General features: G+C 42.3%; 1 protein-coding gene across 3 annotated transcripts in view; it reads right to left on the bottom strand.

The window, feature by feature from the left end:
• The window catches only part of CEMIP2 (cell migration inducing hyaluronidase 2), an 85813-nt gene that overhangs the window by 25106 nt on the left and 33338 nt on the right, over nucleotides 1–27369 (bottom strand). For all 3 annotated transcript variants that reach the window (XM_066614097.1, XM_066614098.1, XM_066614099.1), the window contains exons 5-13: nucleotides 18420–18589; nucleotides 15207–15395; nucleotides 12032–12201; nucleotides 10324–10533; nucleotides 7617–7822; nucleotides 6313–6382; nucleotides 4409–4537; nucleotides 777–865; nucleotides 150–281 (exon numbers count right to left, since the gene is read on the bottom strand). In XM_066614097.1, the coding sequence (XP_066470194.1) occupies nucleotides 150–281; nucleotides 777–865; nucleotides 4409–4537; nucleotides 6313–6382; nucleotides 7617–7822; nucleotides 10324–10533; nucleotides 12032–12201; nucleotides 15207–15395; nucleotides 18420–18589 (1365 nt within the window). The remainder of the gene's footprint in view (nucleotides 1–149; nucleotides 282–776; nucleotides 866–4408; nucleotides 4538–6312; nucleotides 6383–7616; nucleotides 7823–10323; nucleotides 10534–12031; nucleotides 12202–15206; nucleotides 15396–18419; nucleotides 18590–27369) is intronic.

The raw sequence follows: 27369 nt of genomic DNA, 5'->3' as shown, positions 1-27369 counted from the left end.
ATTGAGCAAAGCAATACAGCTTGATATTCAGTTATCTTCACAACTCCAGCAGTTAACAGTACAATGCTCTACTGGTCCAGTTAGTGCTTGCACATCTTTTCAACTGTTTAGCAATAGCGTATATATAATATTTGCCCTTGGATACCTACCCAGAGTTCTGAATGATGATATCCCCCCCTCTGATCCAAGCCCCATGGTCATTGTTTTTATAAGCTATTAGCCCATCTATCAGAGCAGCAACTCGTGGCTTTTCAGGATCTGCATCTTGATGCGGTCGAAACCTTGTAAAAAGAAGGAAAAGAAGATCAGAAATGGCTCAATATGTCATTCTAACTACCATTCAGCACACGGATAAAAGTAATTAGCTACTGCACCAAGAAAGACACAGACTATTCGAAGCGCCATGAAGCTAAAGAGGGTTGATTTCCATACCACAAAGGGGTCCCTAGGAATTTCAAACTGGAAAGGGCAAATGTGCTGATGCAGGCAATTTAGGGATTTAACATTGTTTTAGTTCTGGAAAGAGTTTCATCATTGCTGAATGCTGTGATTGTGCAGACCTGTAGATGGGAAGGGGGTAGAAGAGTTTAGTTATCTTGGTTTAGCATCAAAATTGAAGCAATAATGCAGTTTTGCACATTTGTGGCGAGTTCCACATAAAACAGGATTATCTGAGGAGATCCAATGTGCACTGAGCTCAGATGTTAACATTCTGAACGAAGAAGAGTTTCCTGAAATGTAATACTTGATCATGTCTTTGACAGAATATATTATACCTTGGACTGTTGTCCAAACACAGATACTCCCTTGGATCTTCACGGCTTGCGTTGTTGGTTTTGACACCTTTATCAATGAACAATCCACCCTACAATATAGGAAGAAAATGCTAATTACCCCTCTCTCATCTTCAGTTATAAAAAGCAATATAAAAATCAGTGTGTTTCAGTACTACACAGACTCTCTTGCAACTCTTAACTACATTAATCTAATACAGTGGTTCCTAACCTGTGGTCCATAGGTGGTCCACAAGACCCTGAGTAGTGGTTTACAAGGCCTCAGGAAAAAGAGATAGCCTTTGATCACTTCCAGTGTCTTGCCAAGTGAGCGCTCCCCCACAGACCACTGACTATCAGCTGCAGCTGGGGGTGGACTGTTCTACGCCCTCTCCAGTGGTACATGGGGGAGTGTTTGCTCAGCAAAAAGCTTACCCATGGACCACCAGAGAGGGCAGACAGACTGCCCATAGCCAGCACTTCCAGTGTTTCACTGAGCGTTCCCCCATGAGTCCCATTTTTTAAACCAAATTTAATTGCATTTTTTGGGGGTGGGGGTTCCAAATTTTGCTTCAGTAGTCTGCAGGCTCCTAAAAGTTGGGAACTACTGATCTAATACAAGGAAGTAAAAAAACAAAGCACATGAAAACATGTATTTGAAGCTTTCAGATATAAAAATAAGTCAGGAAAGTACAGTAGAAATTAAGCTAGTCTCCTCCTTCACTTTCTTAATAAGGTTCCCTCTGCCACTCCCTTCCTTCTTCACAAAGGCCTCCCAGGAACACAGCTATTCCTTCTGCCCTAATGGGAGACCATCTTGGAAAGGAAGTGGATGTCTCTATTCTTAGAGGACCCCGGTAGAGACGGAAGGAGAGTGGAGTGGCATCACAAAAGGAACCCTGTCAGGAAAGTGAGGGAGCAGAGGGAGTCCTTTCAGGGTGGGGGTGCTTGTAAATCTTGTGAAAGCTTTGTTAACTAGCATTTTTAGTAACCAGCAATCTTCATTCCTCATGCATGCCAGACAACAAAATTTTTACTGTACTATGTTCTACAACAGCAACTGAATATTTCAGAATATCCCACTCTCAAGACAGCAATGGCAGATGTATTGATATAAATAGATACTAGTACAAATTTGGAAGCTATGTGAACAGCAGACAAAGAGACCATTTAGAGATTTGAGGGCTCACTTGTCTTTGGGACAAAATCCAGCTCACTGACATCATTCAAAGGATGGTTTCTGCTCATTAATCCAATACTTTTTTTTTTTGTTAAGAAACAAATGGAATCACAGCCACAAACTAAAAGATTCATTCATTTGATGTTAAATCAGTCTCCTTATGAAGTCAAGGGTCCATCTAATGCCCATTAGAGAAATTAAAACTCCTTCCAAGATACTCCTTGCAATGGTGTTTTGCCTTCAGAAGCCTGATGATGTCTACAGCAATTGTAGGACAAAACATTGCTTTTAATTCAACAAATAAAACTAGTTGTTTTAGAATTTTATGGCCGGTATACCCAGATATTTTAACTATGAGTGCTCCTTCCAGGAGTTTCAGAGTTATAAGTATTTATAAAGCACTATCAGGATGAATGATGCCTAACAGCTGCGGTTTTCAAACTCTCAGGGAGTTTGAAACCCGCAGTAAGTCTTTGCAGGGGTGGGGGGGAGGCAGCAGCATGATCCCCAGGATCACGTCGCTCAGTGGGCTGTAGGGATGATTGCCCCACTCTCCCTTTCCCTGACCTGGGGAGCCCTGCAGGCGCTCGCACAGGGCTCCCCGCACACAGGGACGGCTGCTGCAGGGACTGTAGTGTGCACCCCAATCCCTGCAGCCCCGTTAGAAGGGAAAGCGGAGTGATCGTGCTCTGCTTCCAGTTTTGCGGAGCAGGGCACGATTGCTCCACTTTCACTTTTCCTGACCTGGGGAGCTCTGCCGAAGGTTGCGCAGGGCTCCCCGCAGCCCCAGGAGGCTGCAGGAGGCTTGGGCAAGTGCACCCAAGCCCCTGCAGCTCCCCTGAGCTGCCATCCTCCTGTCTCCTGGCTGTCCCCGCTCCTTAAGGGGGCAGAGACCAGGACCCACAGGCTGGGGCGTTGCGATGCCCCAGTTTGAATACCACTGCCTTACAGGGAAATATAGGCAAAAACAGACAGAAGTCTGAGCCCAAGGAGCTTATTATCTACATCAGTGGTTCTCAAACTTAGGGAAAGTTTTACTCCCTAAGTAAGTCCTTCCGGGGAGGAACTAGGGTAGTGATGCGAACCCCAGGATCCTGTCACTAACAGGGGTGAAGGAAGGCTATTTTTACTTACTGAGGGCTGCTGGCAGCTGCAGGAGTTGCAGGGGGCCCTGAGTTTCCCTCCATAGGGCTCCCCAATGCTTAAAACATGGACTTAGAATGTTGTCACAAGCAACCAGGAAGTGCTTAGTGACCAGTTTTTCTCAACATTCTAAGCCAACATTCTAAGCGTTGGGGAGCCATGCGGAAGGCTGCTACAGGCTCCCCGCAACTCCTACAGATGCCAGTAAGTAAAAATATCCCCCTTATAGCCCCGTTAGCAATACAATCCTGGGGATCGTGTCATTACCTCCCCCCTTCCCCCGCCCCTTAAAGGGACAGGGGAAGGTTTACACAAGCTGGTGGGTCACAACCCACCAGTTTGAGAACCACTGATCTACATTAAAGCACAAAAAGGTGCACCATAAATAGAGGTGTTAAATAATGTTATTTATTTCACTCCGAAGTAAGCCCGTTGTGTTCAGTAAGACTTCAGCTGTAATTGGATCTAACTCACCAGAAACCTCTAACATCACTCTTTTTAGAAGTCAATGCAATCGCCCATGTTCAGGATTATCAAATTATTTGGCCTTACTGTACTTTCACGACAGAAGGTAGAGAGGGTAATGGAAAGGTGTTCTAGTCATTTTTGAGAAACCTCCATAAACGATTTATCCTTTATTTTCAAGAAACCTCCATAAACGATCCATAAAAGAAAGAGTCTCATGCATCTACCTTGTGATGCAGCAAGAAGATGGAGAAAAGAATGTGCTGAGGGGTATACCAAGGACATATATATGTCTGCCTTGATTCCTACCACAGATTTATACTAGAAGGTCATATAAATGGTTAAAAAATTCTACTTCTCAAAGGTTTAGCCACACAAGTTATCTACATGTATGACAGCCCAATCCTATTCTTGCAGAAGAGTTTATGATAGCGGAACAGAGTTGTGGTGCCGCAAACACGCCAACGGATTCCAGTGGTCCGGGAAAGGTAGTGGGGAAAGGTAGGGGGCATGACAGAAGCAGGAGGGGGAGTGTACTGGCACATGCAACCTTCACCAGTATTTTATCCCCCTTCTCTCCTCAGACTTGTGCCACCTCTCCCAAGCCTCCCAATCTGCTCCCTTCGGCTAGATGCATGTGTGTGTTTTTTCGGTGTGGCTGCAGGTGGGGGGGAAAGAAAGGATGGGGTTGGGCTCTGGGTGTATTGCAGAGTGGTTTGAGAAGCAGGGCGATATTATAGTATGACTGGTCCTGGACAAGTGGCTACTCACAAGTCTGCTTTATATACGTATATATTTCAGATTGCAAACCACACTTAATTCTGCAACTTGTCAGTTTGATCATTACCTTAAAATTGGAATGAACCTTGTTGTTATAGAAAATTCCTAGTGGTGTGAGTTCAGCTTTGGTTTCAGGAAACAATCCATGAGATTCTCCAGTAGGCACCTTATGAAATATATACCATATTCCAGCATCCTTGAAATAAAAAGGGATTTAAAAAATCCAACCTTAGTCACAGATTGTTTTGGATGACAACACAGTGGCAGCATAATGTGTTTTCACAGACAAAAGAAAACCCTTCTTCATATATTAGATTAGCACATATCATAATTAATGTATTGAATTTGCTACCACAGGATGGGGTGAAGGGTACTAGCTTTAGAAGGGGATTGAACAATTTTACAGAGGACAAGTATCAGTGGCTACTAGTCATAATTTACTATATGGCTATCTTTGGTAAAAAAAAAATCAAGGATGCCTCTGAATACCAAGTGAATACCAAGGTGGGAGAGAAGAATGCCTACTTGTAGGCTTCCTATCTCTTGCCCTTGGGCTTCCCAGAGGCATTTGATTGGTTACTGTGGGAAACAGGACTTTTGGCTGTTATGATCCTTATAATATAACACTGGAAAGAAGTTAAAGATAGCTTTTTTCCCCAACGAAATCATTTCCTATTGTTCTGCCCTTAGCAGTCAAGGAAAACAATGTTCTTTGCAACTTTTTGACTATTATAGAATTGTTAATACGCATGCATTGGTTTTCAAAAGAGAATAATCTGCTTCCAAAATCTGCTTCCTTTTCTGGCATAATGCAGAAAGAAATTGGCCCTGGGGAGATATAAGAGTGCTTGCTGACAAACAGAAAGGGGTTGGAGGAAAATGGGCAGAGGCAGATAGAAGCAGAATCGAGACTTTGTACAGTGCAAGAATCACCCTAAAGTCCCTTTTTCCTGCTCCATTGTGGGGCTTCATCTGCCCTCTTTCTTCAGGTATGGAGAAGAAAGGAGAGGGAGTCACAGGCTTTAACCAGGTTGTCCTCTTTACCTCAGGAATTGCTTCTTTGGGTTTATGATGTCCAACAGAATCCTCAGTTATTTGCCTGCCAGTACTCTTTATTGGTGCTTTCAGTTGGCCATTTAATAAACAGTGCGTAGCAAGCTATACAGGTTCTATCACTCATGCCCCCTGTCCTGGGAAGCCCTGGGTCTGGCATTTCCATTAGTGGCAATGAAACCATCAGAACAGTAAGTCTTGTGAGATGCAAGGCTTTCAGTGGGTGTCAGAGCCTTCATCCATCAGCAGCTTTTTCCCCACTTCAGCCTTGATTGCCACCCTTGAGAGAAGGTGACTTCTAGACCAGGGCCAGCCCTATCTAAAATCTCTCCTACTGACTGGAGATCTCCACTTACAGTTCAGTCTGAATGGTTCAAATTTTAATTCCAAACTTTAGCAGGGAAAAAGTGGCATGATTTGTATTTTCCATTTAATATTCAGGCAGTGAACTCCTTCTCCATATTACCAAACACTGTGATACAGTTAGAGTAAAATACTTAAATGTTACTGTTTAATACCTCAGAGTAGATTGGGCAGCACTTTAACCATGTGAGTAAATAAAGGTTCGAAAAAACTTTCAAATGAAATCTAGACAATTTAGATCCAGCTAAAATTTACCCAACCAGTTTAATACAAATAATTGTTTGCTTTGAAAAAAAATGGTTTTTTCACAACATTTGACCCAACATAATTTTAATGACTTGTAAAAGATACCGAGATGCATTTCTAAAATATATTTCAATGAATTGTTGACAAAGTACAATTAGATCATGCTCTGACAAAATGCATTCCATATCTTTGATGCATATCTGGGATGCTGCTCTGGCAATTTAAATATAAGAAAAAAGCTTGCATTCCCACATGACAAAGTATATTTTATAGAACTGACTGGTTAGCCACAATGGCTAGTAGCTTTACCTGTGAGCCTGCAGCAACATTATTGATAAGGTGGTTGTTGGGATGAGCAATCCAAAATGTTGAAACAGCCCTGCAGAACACAATAAAAATTATAAGCTGCAAGTTCTACAGGAAACTTAGATGTGATAAGCAATAGTTTTATTCATGCAATATTCCTTGCCATGTTTAAAAAAATATTTTTCCTGTATTCAGTTGCACTGATTTCCTCAATACAGGAATTAAGAAACTTACTGTCCAACCTTAACTAAAAAGCTCCTGTTTGAGCAGCTGCGCCAGCAAGGATCATGCTGCACCTTGTGGGGAGGGAGGGGCAGCCATAGAGGTCTCCTCCAGATAAGGGAATATTTGTTCCCTTACACAAGGTAAGCTTACATTACCCCAATGGGTCTCCTCAGATCTGAGGAGAATGAGAGGGAATGAGGGGAAAAAACTCCCCTCCCTTCTACAGGAAGCCAGAGCAAGTCACTGCCGATATCATTCCTGTTCCTCCCTTGTTGGAGTTAGCTGGCTGTGGGAGCGGGTCGCTTGTGTTGTCGCCATTTGTGTTGGCACACTGCCCTAATGGCTACCACAGGGATGCTCAGCACATCACCAGAAGCCATTTTACAACAGTGGAACAGTGTTGTGCTGTAGCAAATGGGTGTATAGCCCCAGTTAGGATCACACTGTCTATTCAGATTGCCACTTATCTCTGGAACTTACTTATCTCTGGAAAAAAGGATGTGAATAACCTGAACCTTGTGTACGAAAACACTTCTGTTCACATTCATCAAATCTGCTATTATTAATTTTTAGTCAGAACACTGATCATTTTGTTTCCTAATATAGGAACATTGTGAGTGTCATAAAGCATCACAACACAGCAGAGTTATGTGCTGAATGTTATCTAATTTTAATGCCTTTCCTGCCCAAATAATCCAAATACTCAAGGCAAATTACAACACACACTCAGCTAATTTGTATACAAGCCTGCGAGATTCACAAATCAGAATCTCTTTGGCTAGCCTAAGGTTAGGAGATCTTAGTTTGAAGACTCAAGAGATTTGAAGCTGGGTCTCCCATGTCCTAATTAGACCAATGTAGACCTCAGCAGAACCAAAACCAATAAAAAATTAATGCATATAATTTAACCAATTGTCCTTGAACTTATCAGCACATAAGCCCATGTAACCGTGCATATTGTGGGTAGTTCATTTTTTTTGAAACAAATGATCTTGGGATAATTGCCACGATAATAAACAAAGTATTTGTCAATTGCTTCCTTCACCCTGCTCTCCCTCCCCCCAATTTAGCCAACTACTCACATGCAGTCTGTGGCTGGCACTGGTGTGTAGTTTCCATACACTCGATCCTTGATGGCTGAGCACATGGCACTATTCCTGTCTGTGGGAAGAAGCATGCCTGGTTTGGTGACTAACCCTAGATTATGAAAAAGTGTATTCCTCTGCTCAATGCCGTCCTCCATGAAAAAACAATGGCCGAGTGTGTCATAACCAATGGTGTCTTTTATCTGCAGAAACAAAAGTTTGTTATATCAGTTCCAGTTGCCTACATTGAGACTTCAGAAGTGTATCAGATTTTTATTATCTTGGCACAGCTGCAATATGAAAGATACCAAAAGTGTTGGCAATAAAGTCAAATAAAGTTCTTCATCATTTGTGAGGGGGTCATTAAAATGGGTTTAAGTTTCAAATTCCTGCCAAATAGATTTACACACATGAACAGAGTGCCTCATGCATAACTGAGGCTATAGGTAGGTGGCAGAATACTGAGTCTCAGAAGTTAACCACAGATTCAAATACAGATACAAAACATTTTTCTTGATTTTAGATATAAAACTAAAACTGAAGAAAAAAAAACCCAGGCTTTACCCAGCTTAAGCCTGTTATCATATGTACTCCAGAAGACTCAAACTGGACCCAAAACAAACCAAAGGAAGACAGGGACATCGCTCAGTGCAAGGGTAGGTGCCTTGCAAATAAAATGTCTCAGGTTTAATTCCCTGCATCTCTAGGTACTGTTGGGAAAGACTGCTGTCTGAAACCCAGGAGAACCACTGCCAGTCAGATTAAACAATGTTTGTTAGATGGACCATTCATGCTTCTGCATTCATGCATCTTTCCAATTATCCACATAAATCAATATACAGTTTTATGGATTTGAACTGTGCAAGAGAAACCTTGCACCCACCTCACCCCAGTTGTTTCCCCAAGGTGTTTCTGCTTGCTTGAAATTCCCAGGTCCTATTTCATGCTGGCAGTAATAGAACGGCTTGACTAGAGTCGAGTCATGAGTCTCCGCCCCCTGCAACTTGACTTGAAAACAAGTCATAACTGGGACAGGGACTTTCGAAGCCGCCCAGAGCGCTTTGGCCACTCGAAAAGACTCAAGCCAAAAAGCCAGCCACAGCTCCATTGAAAAAAACAGAGCTGCTGCTGGGAGTGAGTGAGTGTGAGTGTCAAAGTTATCTTTAACCACTCCCCTGATGTCCCAACCCATCTGTAAACAAGGCGGGAGGGGGTGGGATGGACTGGAAGAGAGCAGAACCAGCAAGAGGGAGAAGGGTCATGCACAGCAGCTGGGTTACTTACCAGTATGACCCAATCTTTTGCAGCTAGTAGTCCCACTGTAGACAATCATTCAATAAGACTTCCAAGTAACAATGGAGCCATGAGGAGCCATGTGGTTGGAAAGTGCAATTGCTATGAACCCACCTCCCCCTCCCTAGGCTTCTCCAACCAATTCTAAGGCAAAAACCCCCTTGGGCTCCTTCTCCTGCCCTCCCTCATCCAAAGAAACAAATCAATTGCCCATCCTTCGTCCAATGACCATTGGTTCCTTCAGAGATGGGCAAGAGAGCCCACTCCTGCCTCCCCCCCCTCCAGCTTGATGCAAAAGCCAAACATTAACCCTTCCCTGGCTAGAATTTCCCTGCTGCTCACCCAGTCTGAATGATGGCCCCACAAGTTCTTTCACGCTGCAAAAAAAGTAAGCTGAGACACACAGACTTGAGTCTCCATGCATGGGGACAGTGTCGAGTCAGTGGCCTCAGAATTGAGTCATCGACACAGGTGACTCAAGTGCAAATGAGTCAGCAAAAAACACATGTTTCTGCAACTCGGACTTGAGTCACCCAACTTGAGTTCCCATCCCTGGTAACATGTGGGGAGATACTTCATGCATTAGATTCCTTGTATGTCAGGGAAACATAGAAGATGGGCCTTAGTGTGATCCACCAAAAACCCACCTGAAACAAATTTTATAATGTTCCAAAGTTTGCTACAGCTTTGGTAAATGAAAACCACGCACCCTCTATGATGAGAAATGGAAGCATGAATTGCTGTCCTTCAAATGCCTATCAGGCTTTAAGTTGAACCTAACAACAATCTTTCATGAGAAACAATATCAAAGGTGAGTAAAAGATGCAGAGTATTAATTTCCAGTCCTCCTATCCACTTCTAGGGATCTGCGCAGCTAAACAGATTCTCAGTCTCTTAGTTTTAAGGAACATTCAACAGATTTTCCCTGCTCATGCACACACTTCTCTTCTCTTCCCAGAGCTAACCAAAACCAGTGTTAAACCTGCCATAGTGGTTTAACCACAGTTAATTCAAATTACAGACTGCAAATCTATTTCCAAAATCATAGGTGCAACCTGTGGTTTGGAGTTCATCATGCTTACTGAAGGTATTGATATAAACATAATGCTACTTCAAATGATTTACTCAAAAAGGAAGGAATAAGAAGGAAGGTGGGAGGAAATAGGGTAAAGAGCACTGAAGGATGCCCGGTGCTCCTCTTTCTCTAACTATGGTTGGCAGACTATGCCACATTAGGTCCACGCTGGGCAAAGTTGCAAGCATAATCTTAGCAATGTGCTTTGATCAAAGCATAAGTCTGTGAAGGCTCAAGAAAGCCCATCTTTTTCTACAATTAAAAAACAAGGTATGTTCCTCCTAGCCCTCATTTCTGAGAAACAATTTTATATGTTGCATTGTTTACTGCTCTTACCAGCAAGCCATTAGTTGCATGAATAGTTACACATCTGGAGAAACAATGATGAATTGAGAGGCCTTCTAGATAAGTCTTGTAACTGTACCCTCCTTTCTCATCCACATCTCCACACAGATGGAAGTGAACAGGGTATGTTCCAAGTGACTGGTGACCCATTTGTTTGAGTTCCACATAGGAGAGATGAAGGGACGTGAAATTCTTCACAATCTGGAAGATCACAAAGGAATAATCCAACTGGTTATTCATTCATTCAGTACATACACCCCGCCCCCTGAGATCAACAACCTTTATACTGAGTTACATTATTTCATCCAGACCAACGATTTTTCAACCAGTGTACCATAGCACATTGGGGTACCACAAATGGTCTGCAAGTGTTCTGTAGGAGTTTGGAGGAGGGTAATTAGCAGGGCCTTTGGGGATGTGAACCCTCCACCAGCAGCATGGTGTACCTTGTCAATTGTAAAAAGCTGGTGGTGTGCCCTGAAAGTTTTAGCACCTTGTCAGTGTGCTGTGAGATGAAAAAGATTGAAAATAGCTGGTTTAGATAATTGACTTAACTCAAGGTGTTAGCAGGGACAAAACCAACTGAAGCCATTAATTACTACAACAATTCTGTGGCCCTTTCCATGTACTTTCTTGTAGTTCCTCAGTTTTAGGTTGTTGCGTGGAATTTAGACATTGATAAAACACTTGACACAGTCATGAGAAGGGTTTAAAACAGGGAATGAGGGAGAGAGAATAGCTTTTTGGAGAGATTCAAGGTTGAATCAGACTTGGTAAATAGAAAACTAGTTATTTATTGCTTATTTGTATACAGTACTTACAATCAGCAATTGGAGACCACTAGATAACCCAATTGGTTAACCAAGGAAAAAACATTCTCTGCTCATCATTTATCCAGCTATGATAGGTGCACCTCCTAAACATCTCAGTGTTAGCAGAAAAGAAGAAAATGTCTAAACTCCAGGTAGGCAGTTACCTGAATCTACACCTTTTACAGCACAATCCTAACCAACTTTCCAGTGCTGATGCAGCTGTGCCAAAGGGGTGAGCACTGCAACCTCTGGTGGTGTGGCAGCCACAGAGGTCTCCACAAAGAAAGGAAAAGTTTGTTCACTTACCTTGGGGCTGAAGTGTGGCTGCATTGGTGCTGGAAAGTTGGTTAGGATTGGGCTGTTATAAGCACACACCTCATTATAAATCTTGCAGAAGAATTGGCTCATAAACATAGTATTCAGAGTTAGACTGGACCAATTGAACTCCCAATTTTTCCTCCTATGCTCTTACATACCTTGGTGCATGCACTCCTTGTTCTATTTCTCTATATTTTAATGCTATAACACAAATCTTGTGCATTTGATCAGATAAGACTACAAAATAAAGGCACCAGATTTCATAAACATGCATATGTCCATGACAATTTTGAACATTTTATTTGAACAGTTCAGTACAATAGGAGAAAATTGTGATAATTTGCCCCATAATAATAAGCACCCTTCCATATATACTATATCTTCTTTTTAAGGTTAATTAATCTAAGATTTGGATAAATATTTTAGGCAAGAAAAGTTTCATGAAACAACCATAGGAAAAGTTAAGATTCTCCAAAAACAGAATTAACACTAACATTTAGGGAGGGGCCTCTTTGATACAACATTCAGTTGACAGGAAGCAAATTAACATCCCTCCCCTCCAGCCGTACCTTGATTTGTCCACCAAAAGTATCATAATTGAAGAATTTGCAGTCTTTGCCACTGTAGCAGGAATCTTCCATCTCCCCTTTAATTAAAATGTTCCTGGTAAGAACCCCAACCTCTGCCCTCATGTCCACTCCATTGATGATTTCTCCTATATGCAGGAACTGAGGAGTCTCTGTTGGAAAGAGAAGTTCATGTAGAAAGAGGAAACAAGTTAGTAAAAGAAGAGAAATGTTGCTTCTTATCTATTACGATTGTGTGTGTGTGTGTAAGCAGCTAGCATATTGTACTCAATTAAGCTTCATCCAAGACTTTACCCTTGACTGCAAAACACAAAAACTTCTTATAGTTGAACCTAAATCCTTTAGTCTTTTGCTTGAGCTGAGGAGTGTGTGGGGGGAGGGAATCTTTGCAGACAAATTATAAATATAAACATTGACACTTCATACAAGAGAAGTTAGAGTTCATAACCTGGCTAGCTGATTATGCTGCTGAGTATGAGAATTGGCAACACTGCAAGAAGCTATAGTCAAGCTACGTAAATTATGATATCTCAGATGTACATAATCATGCAGTATTGATTAGAGCAGGGGTGTCAAACTTGTTTCAAACAGAGGGCCAAAGTTAGCATTCAGGGTGCCTGCTGAGGGCCGGAAGTGATGTCATTAAGCGGAAAGTTACATCATTAAGCAGCTGATGGCCAGAAATCAGCACCTTGCTCTCATACAGAAGTTCATTAACTGCAAATGACAGAAGAGAAAATACGCAAATCTTGATCATATTTCAAGATATGGGAAAGCCCAATTTTCATGTGGGCCACTATGTCAGTGGTAACACCTTAGCACTGCTCAGCAGCTGAGAGCCTGAGGGCCAGATAAAAAGCTTCCGGGGGGCCGCAAATAAATATTCCACAAATAAAGATTCTCTTTATATTAACTAGTGGATTGGCCTCATGATCTATAGGAAAACTATCAGAGCATCAAGAACACCCCAAGTTGTACTATTTTTGAACTTTGGTCTTGCTTATATAAGATCTTATAAGTTCCGAATTACTCTGACTGAATGTTTGCAACTAAAACTATGACCTGTTATATAAATCCCATAAAACTTTTACTGACCACCTGTGGAATAGTTTTTTCCTACTGAATCATGCATGAAATGTTTCTCCCCCCCTCCCCATATAAGAAATACTACATACAAGTTGTTTCAAAGTAGTGGAATTCAGAATGATGTCAAATCTGCATATAAACAGTAAAAGGTAAAAAGAGAGAGAAAAAAATGTAATGCACAAGGAAGCTACTTCTGGTGTAGAGTGAAGTGAATTTGGTTACTTGCACCAAAACCCTGCAAGACTGTAAATGGCCGAGAAGAAAGTAGAAGGGGATGAGGCTCTTGACACATTTTTGGAACACTAGAAGAAACTGGATATTAAATGAATAGAAAGCTGAGGAACTACCTCCGTATGGGAATAATTTGTTTGCTTTTCCTTGCATGTGTGAGAGAGTTGGCACAAGCTTTCTGCAGATGCTGAAGTCTGAGAACTAGGAGAAGCAGAGAATAAAATTTCATAAGACCATGAGATCTGTATTTCAAGCAGAAGGGGCAGCATACTACACTGAAAAAGTTTGCCTCAGAGAATACTCAGGATTAATATGAAATTAGAAAGACACAGACTGCAAAGAGATATAAATTCCAATGCTGGCAGTTCTCAGAACCTGAGGCTATGTACTCCTTGCATACAGCTGGGTCTGTACAAGGCGGCTTGTAAATAAAAGATGAGCGATGGCAAGATTTTGCAAATAACCCCTGATGAGTCTTTGAACATTCCTAATGGTTCTAGTACCATAGTAAGGAAGTCATTTGTCCATAAAAAGAACAGTTTTCTACTTTAACTGAATATGATGATTCGTATCCTAAATTCTGAATAAGAGAAATATATGAAATTCACACCAAAGAAGATGGAAGTGTTCTCCCAACAAACTCATTTGCAATTAACTTGTACTGAACATGCTGCAGAATATGCTGCAGTTACTTTGTCAACACTCGTTCTCAAAGGAAGTTGAAAGAGGGATGATCCAAACTCCTGAGGCAATCAGTGTACAACAAGACAAAACACACATGTAGAACATAAATGCAAATGGATGTGTTTGATTTCAAAAGTGATGTGGTCTGACCTCAAAGTTAGTGACTGTATGTACAGCTGAAACATCAGTGAAGAGGGAATGCAATTGACAGTACCTGACAAGCTACTGGAAAAGGCAGGAGCGAAAAGAAGAAAGAATATAGAACTGGTCTCACAAGTCACTCTTCCTACCTCCCTTGAGGGTCATATCCATTGTTATGTTACATGACCCATGGAGTTGTTTTCAGTCACACAACTCACCCACACACTGATACAGTGACTAACAAAACATGATAGAGAACTTCCTCATTGGCTATGGTTCCAGTTTCATGATTTTTTGATCCTTTAGCAAAGATAGCAAGACAGACACCCCAAAACCATAATTACTAACCTGGAAATAAATATGCAAAAGGTACCCAGGTTTTCCTCTTAACCAGGGTATTGTCTGCTTCAAACCCTAATCAGTCTTAACTGCTAATATAACTTAATAATTGTAAAGGATGGTGGGAGAAGGGTGAAAGGAAATTTGTTCTTACAAAACAAGATGAGAGGGGCTGCTGCCAATCTCTTAACTACAGCGAAGAGATTCAAGCATTACATTAGCACCACACAAGATTAAATGTTTGCACAATGCCTACCACATGCTTATGCTGCAGAAAAGACAGCTACAGAACAAAGAACGATGAATATCTGCGTAGCTACAAAGACAGCCTTAAAGAATGAAGTGCAAAGAAAGTGCACAGGAAATTAAATCAGTAAAAAGGAAATTGTTATAACTCATCCACTTGTGGATTTTTTAATCACACCCAGAACCAGAGATTTCAAACAATGGCGTATGCTGCACATGAGATTTGAAACTTTCCTTGCTGATAAGACAACCTTGCAAACACACTTAGGGTCAAATGAGGATTCAAAGCATAGCGGATATTAAGCAGCTGGAAAAAGTTATCAAAGCCATAACAGCAACATGACTGCATTAATTTTAGTATGATCACAAATCACAAGAAAAATAAGCATGTTGAAAACTCTGCACGGTGGTTTATTTTTTCAGCTCATACCTCTAACTTTGATTTGATATCTGTTGCATTCTGGACAAGGAAGAAGAGTAAATTCTTCTGTCTGGTACATAGAATAGTCAGTGCTTGCAATAACAATCTGGTCTTCAGGCTTCCAAGTACTAACATCTTCCAGAACATCCAAAATCACTCCATCTACTACTTCAACCTGGAAACCTGACTTTGGAATACCTTATACCAGATAGAGAAAGAGGCAAATAAATGAGCAGGTAAAAACAAAAACCTAACAGAATCTCTTCACATAATGCTATTTCATTAGTAGGTCCCGGAATTTGAAGGGGGATAAAAATTCCAATTACCACCATTTACTATTTTTATTGTTTATTATTCCTACTTGGAAAAGTGGTTCTAAAAATATGAGCAGGGGAGGCACTGCTTCGATTACACTCCCAGCAGCTTACAGCATCCTGGAATGGGGGAAGAATTAGAGTTGGCTCTAAACCTTCCTGCACAGCAGGGGTTCTAAACTATGAGCCATGGAGCCATGGCTCCCCAGGGAGCCATAGAAATCAGCCAGGGGAACCACAGAATCTTTGCAAAAAACCCATACAATCCATACTATGTATAGGATTGTAACCAGGGATGGGCGACTTGACTTGCCAAACACGCATTTCCTGGACTTGTGCAGACTCAAGGCACACGTGTTTTGAAACTGGAAGTGAATCAGAAGTTTTTCTTGGGGACAAGTGGAGACAAGTGAATGGGGGTGTGTGTGTCACTGGGTTCATAAGGAACCTACTGACACTTTCTGCACTGCTGTACTCACTCGAAGAACAGTATAACTTTTGTTTACAGATGGGATGGGGACATCAGGGGAGTGTTAAATGAGAATTCTCTCTCTCTCTCTCTCTCTCTCTCTCTCTCACACACACACACACACACACACACACACACACACACACACACACACACACCCCATCCCACCAGCAGCTCTGTTTTTTCAGCAGAGCTGCACCCAACTCATTTATGAAAAAGAGTGATTCGAATCAGAGCCCCCAAAAGGCTCTGACTGAGTCCTGAAGGCGGCCCATTAAGTCTTGGGCACAAGTCAAAGGGGGAGAGAATTCATCTTGAGTTTTTCATGGTGGTTTGGCACATCTGATTGTAGCCCTAATGTGAAGCTGCGCAAATGGTCCAGTAAGTCAAGGGAGCTGCCAGTCAAAAAACGTTTGAGAACCACTGCAATACAACATAGAAAATGTAAACATACCAATCTTCCATACTGTGCAGATCCAGTGCCATGCAAGGAAAGCACCTCCCCCAACCCAGAACATAACATTAGAAACCATTAAACGCCCCAGTAATGATGAAAGCAAGGCCAGGGAAGTAGGAAGAACAAAAACAGCCTAATTAGAGCTGCCCGTCATCCATCTTCCAGGGATCCCAGCTGAATCACCATTTTCCCACCCCACCTGACACTATGCCCAGGGGGATGAGTAGGAGAAAACAGAACAGGCTGCCAGACAGCCAGATCAATGGAAGCAACAGGAAAAGAACAAGTCAGAGCATATATTTTTAGATATTTGATTTTCTCTGTAAACTGCTTTGTGAACTTTCTGTTGAAAAGCGGTATATAAATACTGTTAATCAATAATAATAATAATAATATACTTGGCTATCAATTTAGCCTCTAGGGATGTACATAAGCTCCCTGAGAAATTTCACGTCTCCCAGATACTTTGAAAATTCTCAGATATTTCACCTTAGGAGGAACCCCAAAATTTGCTCCAGACTGATATGAAATTTCAGCACAACTCTACCTCTGAAACAGAGTCCCCTTCCAACTGTGGCACTTTTCCAAGTAGCAGTTCTCTTAATAATGAACAGAAAGAAAGCAACTGCCTCTATTCATCCCAGCACAACACCTTTTCCGGTGGCTGTTTGCTGGTGTTCCTACTGCACCTTTTTCCCCCACTGTGAATCTTTTTGGGACAAGAAGCAATGTATTTAATTATTGTGCTGTATGAATTGCTTTGGGAACTTTTTGTTGAAAAGTGGTATATAAGTATTCTTAATAATAATTACGCTAAAAACAGGGCAAGGAGGTTTAAATCCCTTCCCATGCTATGCACGTAACCCTGAAACCTCTCCCTCCCATGATGCTATAGAACTTAGGCTTAATGCTGGCAATACTGCATGGGAGGGGAACTGTCAACTCTATTCCTCACATGTTCTGCTCACAATGGGGGCACCCCCACCATCCTTCCACTATTCCCCTTTTCTCTCCAAAATGCATTAGTTTGGAGGAGAAGGGAGGCTTACCTCTTTCCCTACATAGTACTGAGACACCCCAAACTTATTTATTAGTATTATGCAGGTGGGAAGAGGGTAAAGCTTGCGTAACATTGTGGGAATTTAGGAAGAGACCCACCAAGATAAACAGTTACTGAGGATTGCACAACTGAGAGCTCGATCTTATGCATATCTGCTCAGAAGTAAGTCCCATTATAGTCTTACTCCTGGCTTACTCCCAGGTGTGGATAGGATCGCAGCCTGAATCACCATGCAGTGCAATAGGAATAAATGCTATTTATTAATACAGGTCTTGGTGAAGACTTTTAAATCAAATCTAGAATCTGGTCAGCTAGGAGATATCATACTTCTGTGATATCTGTGCTTCTAAATTCTGATTACAGGAATATACATCTTCCTTTATTTGGATGGCTGTCACCAGACATGAATCTCACCAGACATGCATTTAAACATAGCTGGAAGAGGAAGTGAACCACTCTATTTTTTAACCACCTTCAGTTGCTGGGAGTAGTAAGCAGATTGACATAATTTTTTAAAAATTCTATCAGAGTTGCCAGGACTTCTGGTTTGCAATGGCTGCATGTTATATTGCAGAAAAATAAATAATGCAAAAATAAGACATGTGCAAGGTGGTGAAGCAGATTCACCTGTATCAGGTTGGTATACTCTTCTCAGTCTTGTTACATTGTATTATTTTTGTTTATATGTGCAGGAATGAAATAGCATAAACTACACTCCCAGTAGATTAGACACTCCCAAACAAGTTGGATTTAATTTGGAACCAACACAAAATTCTGATTTTCAGATCACTACATGCCATAAAGAGAGCTCAGGTACAAAGGAAACAAGTGCTTTCACAGTTAAGCAACTCTTGCTGCAGAAAGTAGTCAAAAACAATTTCACTTCCTTTTTTTAAATCTTAGGTAACAGTTGTGTTCCTACCTTCAAGCCATTCACTAAAAGCTCTCACAACAAACTTCTGACCATCCAGTGTGAAAAATTCTCTTTGTGCAAGAGCTTTCCCTCCTGTGCTGTGGTTTTCATAGTCTCTCACAGACTCATTACAAGAGGAGTATCCTTCACCAATTACACCAACTAATGCCCAGGCCTGCCTGTAAAAAAAGAAAAGAAAAAAAAAGAACACAATCAAATGCAAAGCCTTCCTAAACTTACCTCCTTAAAAGCAGCAATGTATGCAGTATGTCAGAAAAATAAGCAAAAGGGGAAGCTCTTTCCTCAGAATGGCTGACTTGCATTTGAAGAACTAATGTCATGACTTTGGTATACCCTAGCATAGGTGGTTGCTCTTATTCATAAATCTACAAATGCTAGTCCTATGATCCCACTTGACACAAGTTACAAAAATGAGGCGGTAGTCATACTTAAAGTTTTTCCCAGGAGTACGGAGAAAGGACACAATACCAGGAGACTCCTCAAGGTATGTATGTTAGTTTTAGAAGTTTTTGTACTTGTACCTGCAGGTGAAAACGAAAGCACTGAAAGCTCAAGAACTGGATCTTTAGACCTCAATTAAACTTCAAATTTAGAAAACAGTAATTCTTCCTTCTTTAGACTGAAGCCAAATGTGTTTTTGTGTGTGTGTGTGTGTGTGTGTGTGTGTGTTAGCAATTCAGAAAAAGGAAAACTGAAGAACCAAATTTCTGTTTTCAAAGTTGTATCCACAGCAGAAGGAATTTACAGCACAATCCTGAGTCTACTCTGAAGTACATTCTATTACATTAAGGCTGCAATCTCATATGCACTTTCATGGAAGTAAGTCTCATTGAGCACAATAAGACTTACTTCTGAGTAGACATGAATAGGATTGCACTGTTAGAGGGATTTGCCCTCAAATAAGCAAGAGCAAGATTGCAACTGGGCCCAATCCTAACCTGCCCTGGAATAGGCAGGCTGGCCTGTGCTGTATCCAGCGCAGGTTTAGGGCTGGCTGCGGCACAACTCAGTAAGAGGAATCACTTCCCTTTACACCATGTTGTGTGGCAGCTGCCCCAATGGAGCTACTCAGATCTGTGTCACCTAAATCGGTGGTGCAGATCTGAGCAGGTCTGCAAGACTGGGCTGCTTGGGAGGGGGTTTAGGATCCAGCCTAAGTGCCAGATTCTGGCACCACACCCTCCAGGGGTACCATCTGCCCATGGCCCCCCCACCCTGGAACACCCCCCCTAGCCTCTGCAGACCCCCGTGCCAGGATCCCCTGCTGCTGCAGCAAACGTACCTGCCTCTGGAGGCTGGCACACATTCATGTGTCAGCCCGCTGACTCTTAAGTCATTGCAGATATGCCGTACAGCACTTTGCAACAGCCCCAGGCTGGCGCAAATCTCTTGCACCGGACTAAACAGGGGTTAGGATTGTACCCTAAGTTACATTTTCTGTTCTGTTGAAAGGTTTGGTGGGTGTGGGCCATCATTTTGTAAACTGGAAGCAATGACTGCGCATAGAACATTACTTAATATATTATGTGACAAAGCATCAGAAGATACAACATTCATATGCTGTTGAAACTGAGACTGCATAAACTGTATTAGATGTTCAACACTCGAAGTTTTGCAAAAATAAAGTTAAAATAAATTATTTCAATTAGTATAACACAAGGAAGGACCATGTATTTTGTTTTTCAACAGGCAAACTTTGTGGGAGTTTCCCACCAAGGTTTAACTAAACGCGTGTCTTGGCAGTCTTTAAGCAATTTTTTTTAAGTTGGCATCAATAACTGAAGGGGGAAAAAAGTTGCAATGCCTAGTTACCAGGAACCTTGATGATAATAGGCTGCTGGAGCTGCAGCTGGACACTTTAGTAGGCTGGCATAAAGCCCTCATTGTGGATGGCCCATAAATTACTTGCCTAAGGTCACAAAGCAAGCCAAGATCCTCTTTACCCTCCTCCCCAACTCCTGCTCAGAAAAACTATACTGCCTTGACATTGCATTCATGCCTTTATAGTTACTCCTGATTTTCCTCCTATTAGCTCTAATCTAAGCCAGCTTTGACTTGACAGCACTGAAACCAAGGGATTTATTTGCTCTCTACCATCCCTCCTTCCCCCTTCAAGTTGCATGCCAACGGGTATCAATGTTTCCAGCAATTATTTCATTTAAAAACTTCCAAAACAGGAGAGCTAAATTTAAGCAGTACAGGCTGATTCAAGCAAGCAGTTGCTTGATGCTTTTAGTAAATATTCTGTTCCATGCACTTAAAACAAAACTTGTAGTCACCAATCTACTTTAAATAAAACAGTCCTATTGCAATTCAAATTACTCCAGATGTGGTTGTAACACACAGAGACCAATCCTATCCACTCTCAGAGGATGTTTTAACTGGTTAGGAGGCTGGTTAAGTGGCCTTGAATGATTGCAGCCACAGAGCCCAAACCCTGCCCTGGATTTTAAGTGGGTGGTGATGGGGGATTTTGTGTGGGAAGTAGACGGAAGTGGCAATGCTAGTCTGCTTCCCAAGCCAAAAGACGCTTGTTCTGGCTGTGCAAATATGTATTCCCTCAAATGCCAAGAACACAAAAATCAAACACATATACAAGACACAGCCTACAAACAGCATGCACAATCTTTGCTCCATCCTTTACCCTGTGTACTCTCCCAGTCCTGAGAAACAGAATCACAAGGGATAAAAAATTGGTAAACAGGCCACAGGTTCAGTAGCACCATCACTAAAGGACCAGACACAGATTAAAAGGCTAGGGATGGCAACTATGTGGATTGGGAATGCTGATTAGTATACAAGAATGGCAGGAGGAATGCAGTAACAGAGACTTTAGGGAGGAGACAGACATCTGAAATGAGCTAAAAATGGTTTAAACACACATTCTCTGCCGTGAAAACAAATAACTAGGAATGCAGTGAATTTGCACATGGACGTACCTATTCCACCATAACTACAGTGCCTACCTTCACCTTTAGTTGGAGCAAGATCAGACTGTCAATTAGTTACTTTTAGTGCGAGGGCCAAACTACATGTTACATTAAACTCAGGACCCTGAAGTGCTGAAGCACTTTCACCCCTTAAATAGCAGCTGTGCAGGAGGTGAAAAATCACAACTGGGATTTCGCCCATGACAGCCACGATCCATATTGTCCCTCATAGTTACTGCTTGCCCTAGTAGGAATATAGCTTGCCTCCTTTAACAAGATTAGATGCCTCTTCTAAAAAGGACACCTCTACCTATTGACTTCTAAGTACCTACCATTAAAATAAATAAAGAAATAAATCAGTTGCCTGATAAATCAAGGGCACTGTTCAAATCACTCTCACTGATCAATACCCTGAGCACTACATCCCTACTTTTAAGGATTCTAGTTCATTAAAGTGAAAAGTGTGTATGTGGGGGAGGATTAACCAGAAGAAAAGCTACTCCAGCGAAAAGTTACCCCTACATTCTTCTAATCCTAATCAATTTCCATGTGTGAAGCGTCTCTAAACTGCAAAGGAGCAGAGATCTTAAACAGTGGCATTCCCGGGGGGGGGGGGGAGGCAAAATAATAAGTTTTGAAGGTGCCTCAATGCACTGTATAAGTGCCTCGCAGGCCTCTCCCTCGCCTCTGAAGCCATTCCAGTTGGTGAGAGTAACGTGGAAGAGATGCCTCCATGTTGCTCTTGCTGCCAGAATAACTCCGAAGGCAAGGGACCGCTTCCACGGAATGTAGAGGTGCCTTCAAAACTCATCAATTTGCCCTCCCTCTGGGAATGCCACTGATCTTAAAACATATAGCATCCTAGGTCAAGAGAGAGAAATGAGGGTTACAGGGATGTCATGAAGCACAACCTCTCTGGTTCCAGTCTCTCCAGTAATTCACCCATACAGAATGGGATGTAAAATACCTTGCTCTATAGTGTGCTTTAGGAGAAGAGAGGTGATTGCACAGTCAGCCTTCAACCACAACAGTGTTGTATTATGTTGCTTAGGATTGGATAAGCAACTTGTAGTGCAAAGTTCAGGAAAACATGCTGCACATTTTTGTTTCAAGTCCTCACTTACACAATGTGCCTCACCTCTGCAGCTCTGCAATCACATTGACCCAACCAAGTTGCCAGGCTCAAAACCAGTTAGGCCCAGACCAGACATGCAGAAATGAACATTTTCCACAGAACAACTGCGCATTCGGAAGCAATACCCACATGATTTTCCTTATGAGTGAATGTTTACCCACAGAATAAGCCAAGTATCTTTTTAGTTTTTATTCTGAGCTGCAAATCTTCCATGTGGCTTTTGAACATACAGGTCCAGCCTATTTATACACAGGTTTTTTATACATGGATTTGACTCAACACGAATGGCCACTGCAAATGAGAAGGAATGTGCTGATCCCTGGAGGAGGGGAAAAATGCATCCCTTTAAAATCAGTTTAAAAAACTGAACAGTCCTTTAACAATAGTCTCCTTAATATGAGAGGGGGGGCAGCTAGCTGACAATCCACCAATCCTTCTCTCTCCAGCGGCCCCTCCCTTCCCCCTGAGCACATGAAAGAAAGGTGATCACTTTCCATTGGTGAAGGGAAGGGCTGAGTGAAGTGCCTTTGTAAGGCTTGGAGGAGGACTGATTGATGGCTTGTCTTCTTAATGATCTTATATCACAAAGGTCAGCAAGGCCTTTGCTGTTTTTAAATCACCAGAGCAAAGAAACTTTTTTTAAATTGATTTGCTATGGTGTGTTTTTTTCCCCATCCACAGAGAGTGCTTGGAACGGAACCTACGCAAATAATTAGTCTCAACCTGTATTGTGAAAATCTCACACAGCTGTCAATATCCGTGAGTCCCGAGTCCTCAGAGGAGGCGACATGGCACCCTAACCTTAGCTGCCAGTGGAGCCCTCCTTTGTCACAACTCTTCTTAGTTTCAGCTATAAAAAGCAGCCATCTCCTCCCCCTTGTTGTGGTGAGGAGAGATGGGTTAGAAAACAGCATGTTTTGACTGTGGCTGATTCTTTTGCTAATTGGGTAAGAGGCACTTTTTCATGTGGGTGCTCCTTTTTTTTTTTAGCAGGGGGAGAGTAACTGGCCCACCTCACCCCAGCACTGTCTGTCCTAGTAGCTGTCTGCTGGTATTCATTTGCATTTTTTTTAGATTGTGAAGCCTTTTGGGACAGGGAGCCATTTAATTATTTGATTTTTCTCTATAAACCGCTCTGTGAACTTTTAGTTGAAAAGCGGTATATAAATACTATTAATAATAATAATTTTGATTGAAAAAAGCAGAATTTCAGCTGTTCCAGGGCTTCCTGGCAGTAAGGAGGGGATTCCTCACCATCTGAAACTCCTTCATGGAGCAAGGATGAGTTGAGAGCCTTCATCAATATTTGGTTGGAAGGCACAGCGTGAAGCAACTGCATTACAACTTCTTGGAAATGTCTTCATGACTGGCTCACTCGGGGTGGTGCAGCAAAAGAGGTGTGCCACCGTGCCAAGGGATGCAGAAGGAGCAGGCAGCAAGGGTGAAGTGGTCTTGAGCCTAGTTCTCATCAACCAGAGGAATCTTCCTCTTTACAGATATTAGCTTCTGCACCACATGAGTTGTCCCAAACCATGGGTGATGCAAACTGCCCACTGCTGTTTGAACCATTGCAACAGATGTCTTCTGAACCACGCAATTCTTCTCTATCTCTTGTGGAGAACATGTTGAAAGTGGGGGGGGGAGGAGTCAGTGGGAGTGGGAAGAGCGGGGAGGGGGGGTGATGTCTTCCATGTCTTTGGCACTGACTGCAGCAAGGATTGGACAGATAGTGTATTAGTTAAAATTGTGTTCTCATTTCCCGAAATCAAGCCATGGAGATCTAAGGTGCTCAGGATGGGCAGCATGCAGCATCTGAGGGACAGGCAGAAATAGCAGCAGCTTAAAGTTCTCCAGTGAGCTGTTGCAGGTAAACTAGATAGGCTGAAAGCTCACAAAGATCACCAGCTGCTTCCAGAAAACAGACATGCATGGGACACATGCATAGAGAGGGTAGCTGCCAGAGCAAACCTTGGGCAAACCTCCATCTTGAGGTCTGGTGCAGCAAAGGTTCCAAGACATACTTGGCTGGGGCTGCTGAGAATACTCAGCATATGATGGATATCTTTATAGAGAGGCAGACCACCGTGATGGAGGCTCACCTGTCCAGGCATGAACCTCCTCAAGGTGAAAGTAGAAGCTCTAAGACAGGGGTGGTGAAACTCAACTCATCCCAGGAGCCACATTGGATTCATGGCACCTACTGAGGGTCAATGGTCCAAGGTTTGGAGTTCCAGGACCGGCCCCCCTGCCCTCTAACAACGTGACCGAGCTGCACTTCAGTTACATCCGGAGGATGCTCTGAGGGCTAAGGAGGCCAGGCACCATCTCCCTGACCCTCAGAATGAAGTTCGGAGGCATTGGAAGGTCTTAAACATTACTTCGTTTTTCAAAAAAGACCCATGAAGAAGTTCTGCAGACCATATGTTTGACACCCTTGCTTAAGGACATCATGCTGCTGAGGGGCCACACAGCCCCCCTCCTATAAACACATTTGCTAGTACTTTTTTCTGTGCATTTGTAAATAGCCGTTGTTGTACAGGAACATTGTTCTTGTTTTGTGTTGGTGGTGATTGGCAACCTTCAGTCTCGAAAGACTATGGTATAAGCCTACAGCACCCGGTATTCCCAGGCGGTCTCCCATCCAAGTACTAACCAGGCCTGACCCTGCTTAGCTTCCGAGATAAGACGAGATTGGACATGTGCAGGATAACAGTTGTTTTGTGTGTACTTATAATAACCTGTTGCTAAGCTGGAACATGGTGACCAAATGGTTCCCGATTTATTTCAACATGTATATTAACAAGTCACATGGCAGTGAAATGTCAGTGCTTCCTGGATGACCTTGGGCCAGTTATCTCTCAGTCTCACCTATCATCACAGGGTTGTTGTGAGGAAAAAGGACGGAAGGAATCCTCACCCTCTTTCTCCTTGGCAGAAGGGTGGCATAAAAATATTTAAAAACTTGAATAAATGAAATAAATAAAAAGAAATCCTTGCTTGCTTCAAAACAAAACCCAGCTCTGTCTTTATTTGAACTACGAATGAATCCAGACCCTCACTGCAGAAGTAGCTACCGAGAGGATGTGTGACTATTTTTGGCAGAAATCATATGAATCCAGCAGCACTGCCCATCCAGTCTATCAACCTACCAGCTCCCTGCCTTGGGTCCACCTGCATATATCATCCTGGGTGACCCACAATCAAACTGGCTTTAGGAGAACCCTGCCTTCATCAGAGAACAAAACATGGGAAAAGGATTGCCCTAATAAAGCTGGGCCAGTCAAACTTTTGCCAAACTGATGGCAGAAAATAGTAAGAATTTTCTACCCCCACTGACAGACTGGGGAGAACATTTACCATCCAGGTGTTAATTGGCCACCCAGAGTATTTTCAGGTGTTTTATTTACGTAAATATTTGGAACAGAACATCTAGGGACAGCTTTTATTTCTAATAATTTTTTAAAATCTCAAACATGTGGAACATGCCGTTCCCCCCTTCCTTCCCCCTTTGCCCATGTTCCCAGTTCCCCCTTGAAAAATGACTTTAGACTTGTCACAATCCCCAAAACTTAAACCATTTCTGCCCAGCCCACACATGTACACATTTGATCCCTGTTGCATATATACAACGTTGGGCAGAAATGGCTTAATACATTGCAAAAGACACAGGGGTACACTAAAATGGATTGAGCAGTTGCTGTAACCCCAGTGAATCACAGCAGTACAGTACAGCAGCTCCCTTCACTGGTTCCAACAGAAGTAAATCATCCTGAATGACCAGACATCAAAGAGCAGTCAGCTGCTGCTAACCAGTTTATGGGGAACCTCCCAGCTTAGAAGCAGGGAAGGGAACTGAATTTTTGGACAAGGGTTCCCCAGCGGGTTCCCCATGCTTTCCCTATTGAAGAACAGAACTGAAGATTGGGGGGGGGGATTCACTGTGAAAGTAGAAGCAAATCACATAGTATGCCTGAATCAGAAAGTTTTCTGCCCTCAGAAGGGCAAGCCCCCTCAAAGGGAAACTCCTGCTGTTTCTATCAGGCAAATGCTGCTAAGATACAAGCAGACATAGGAAGTCTACCAGAGGATGACTGACAGAGCCAGAGAAGGGATGAGTATGGTTTTTGCCATGAAGAACTCCCCCACATTGTAGTGAATGCATGCAATGCCCATGTGAGTTGATGTTTACAGACGCAACTCACTGATGCATTTTGTCATAGAACAACTGCATGTCTGGGATGGGCCTTAGAGGAAAAAGGACTGCGCTGATGGAAAGAACAAAGAACAGAAAGCAAGGGAGGGCGATTGCAAGAGCAGTAGAGACAGTGCACACAGCCTCCAAGACCTGCGCTCTCAAGGCCAGCTGACCAAGGAAGAGGAAGCCTGGCACACTCATGAATTCCCCAATATCCCACAGTTGCAGAAAAACAGTAACCTAACTAAAAGGCAAGATAAAGACACATACCCCCATCTTAAAGTGCAAAGATTTTCCAGGAACAGATTACAGTTATTTTGGCTCCTGAATTGTTTAAGTCACCATTTAGTAGGTAAAAGGTCAACATTATAACCTCCTACACTTGTAGTAACAATATAAAAAAAACTGCCTCTTGATTTATATTCCATCGCTGCAACAGGTTAAAATTATCAATAAAATACACTCTGAGAGGAACACTGAAAACAAGCCTCCTTTTTAAATCATTCAACCTCTCAAGGCAATGAAAGTGTGCAATGGGAAAGCTGTCACTTGAAGTTATGAATGTGCAATTCTGGCTGACACAAGAGCATCATGATTTCATGTATAGCTCTACTGTGCGCATTATCGAGCTGTCTCCCAATACTTAAAAAAAATGAGTTGTATGTTATACAATAATAC

Source organism: Tiliqua scincoides, chromosome 2 (genome assembly GCF_035046505.1).
Source record: "Tiliqua scincoides isolate rTilSci1 chromosome 2, rTilSci1.hap2, whole genome shotgun sequence".
In the NCBI taxonomy this organism is placed as follows: Eukaryota; Metazoa; Chordata; class Lepidosauria; order Squamata; family Scincidae; genus Tiliqua; species Tiliqua scincoides.
The sequence above is the reverse complement of the archived record's forward strand: the minus strand, read 5'-3'. Positions and strand labels throughout refer to the sequence as shown.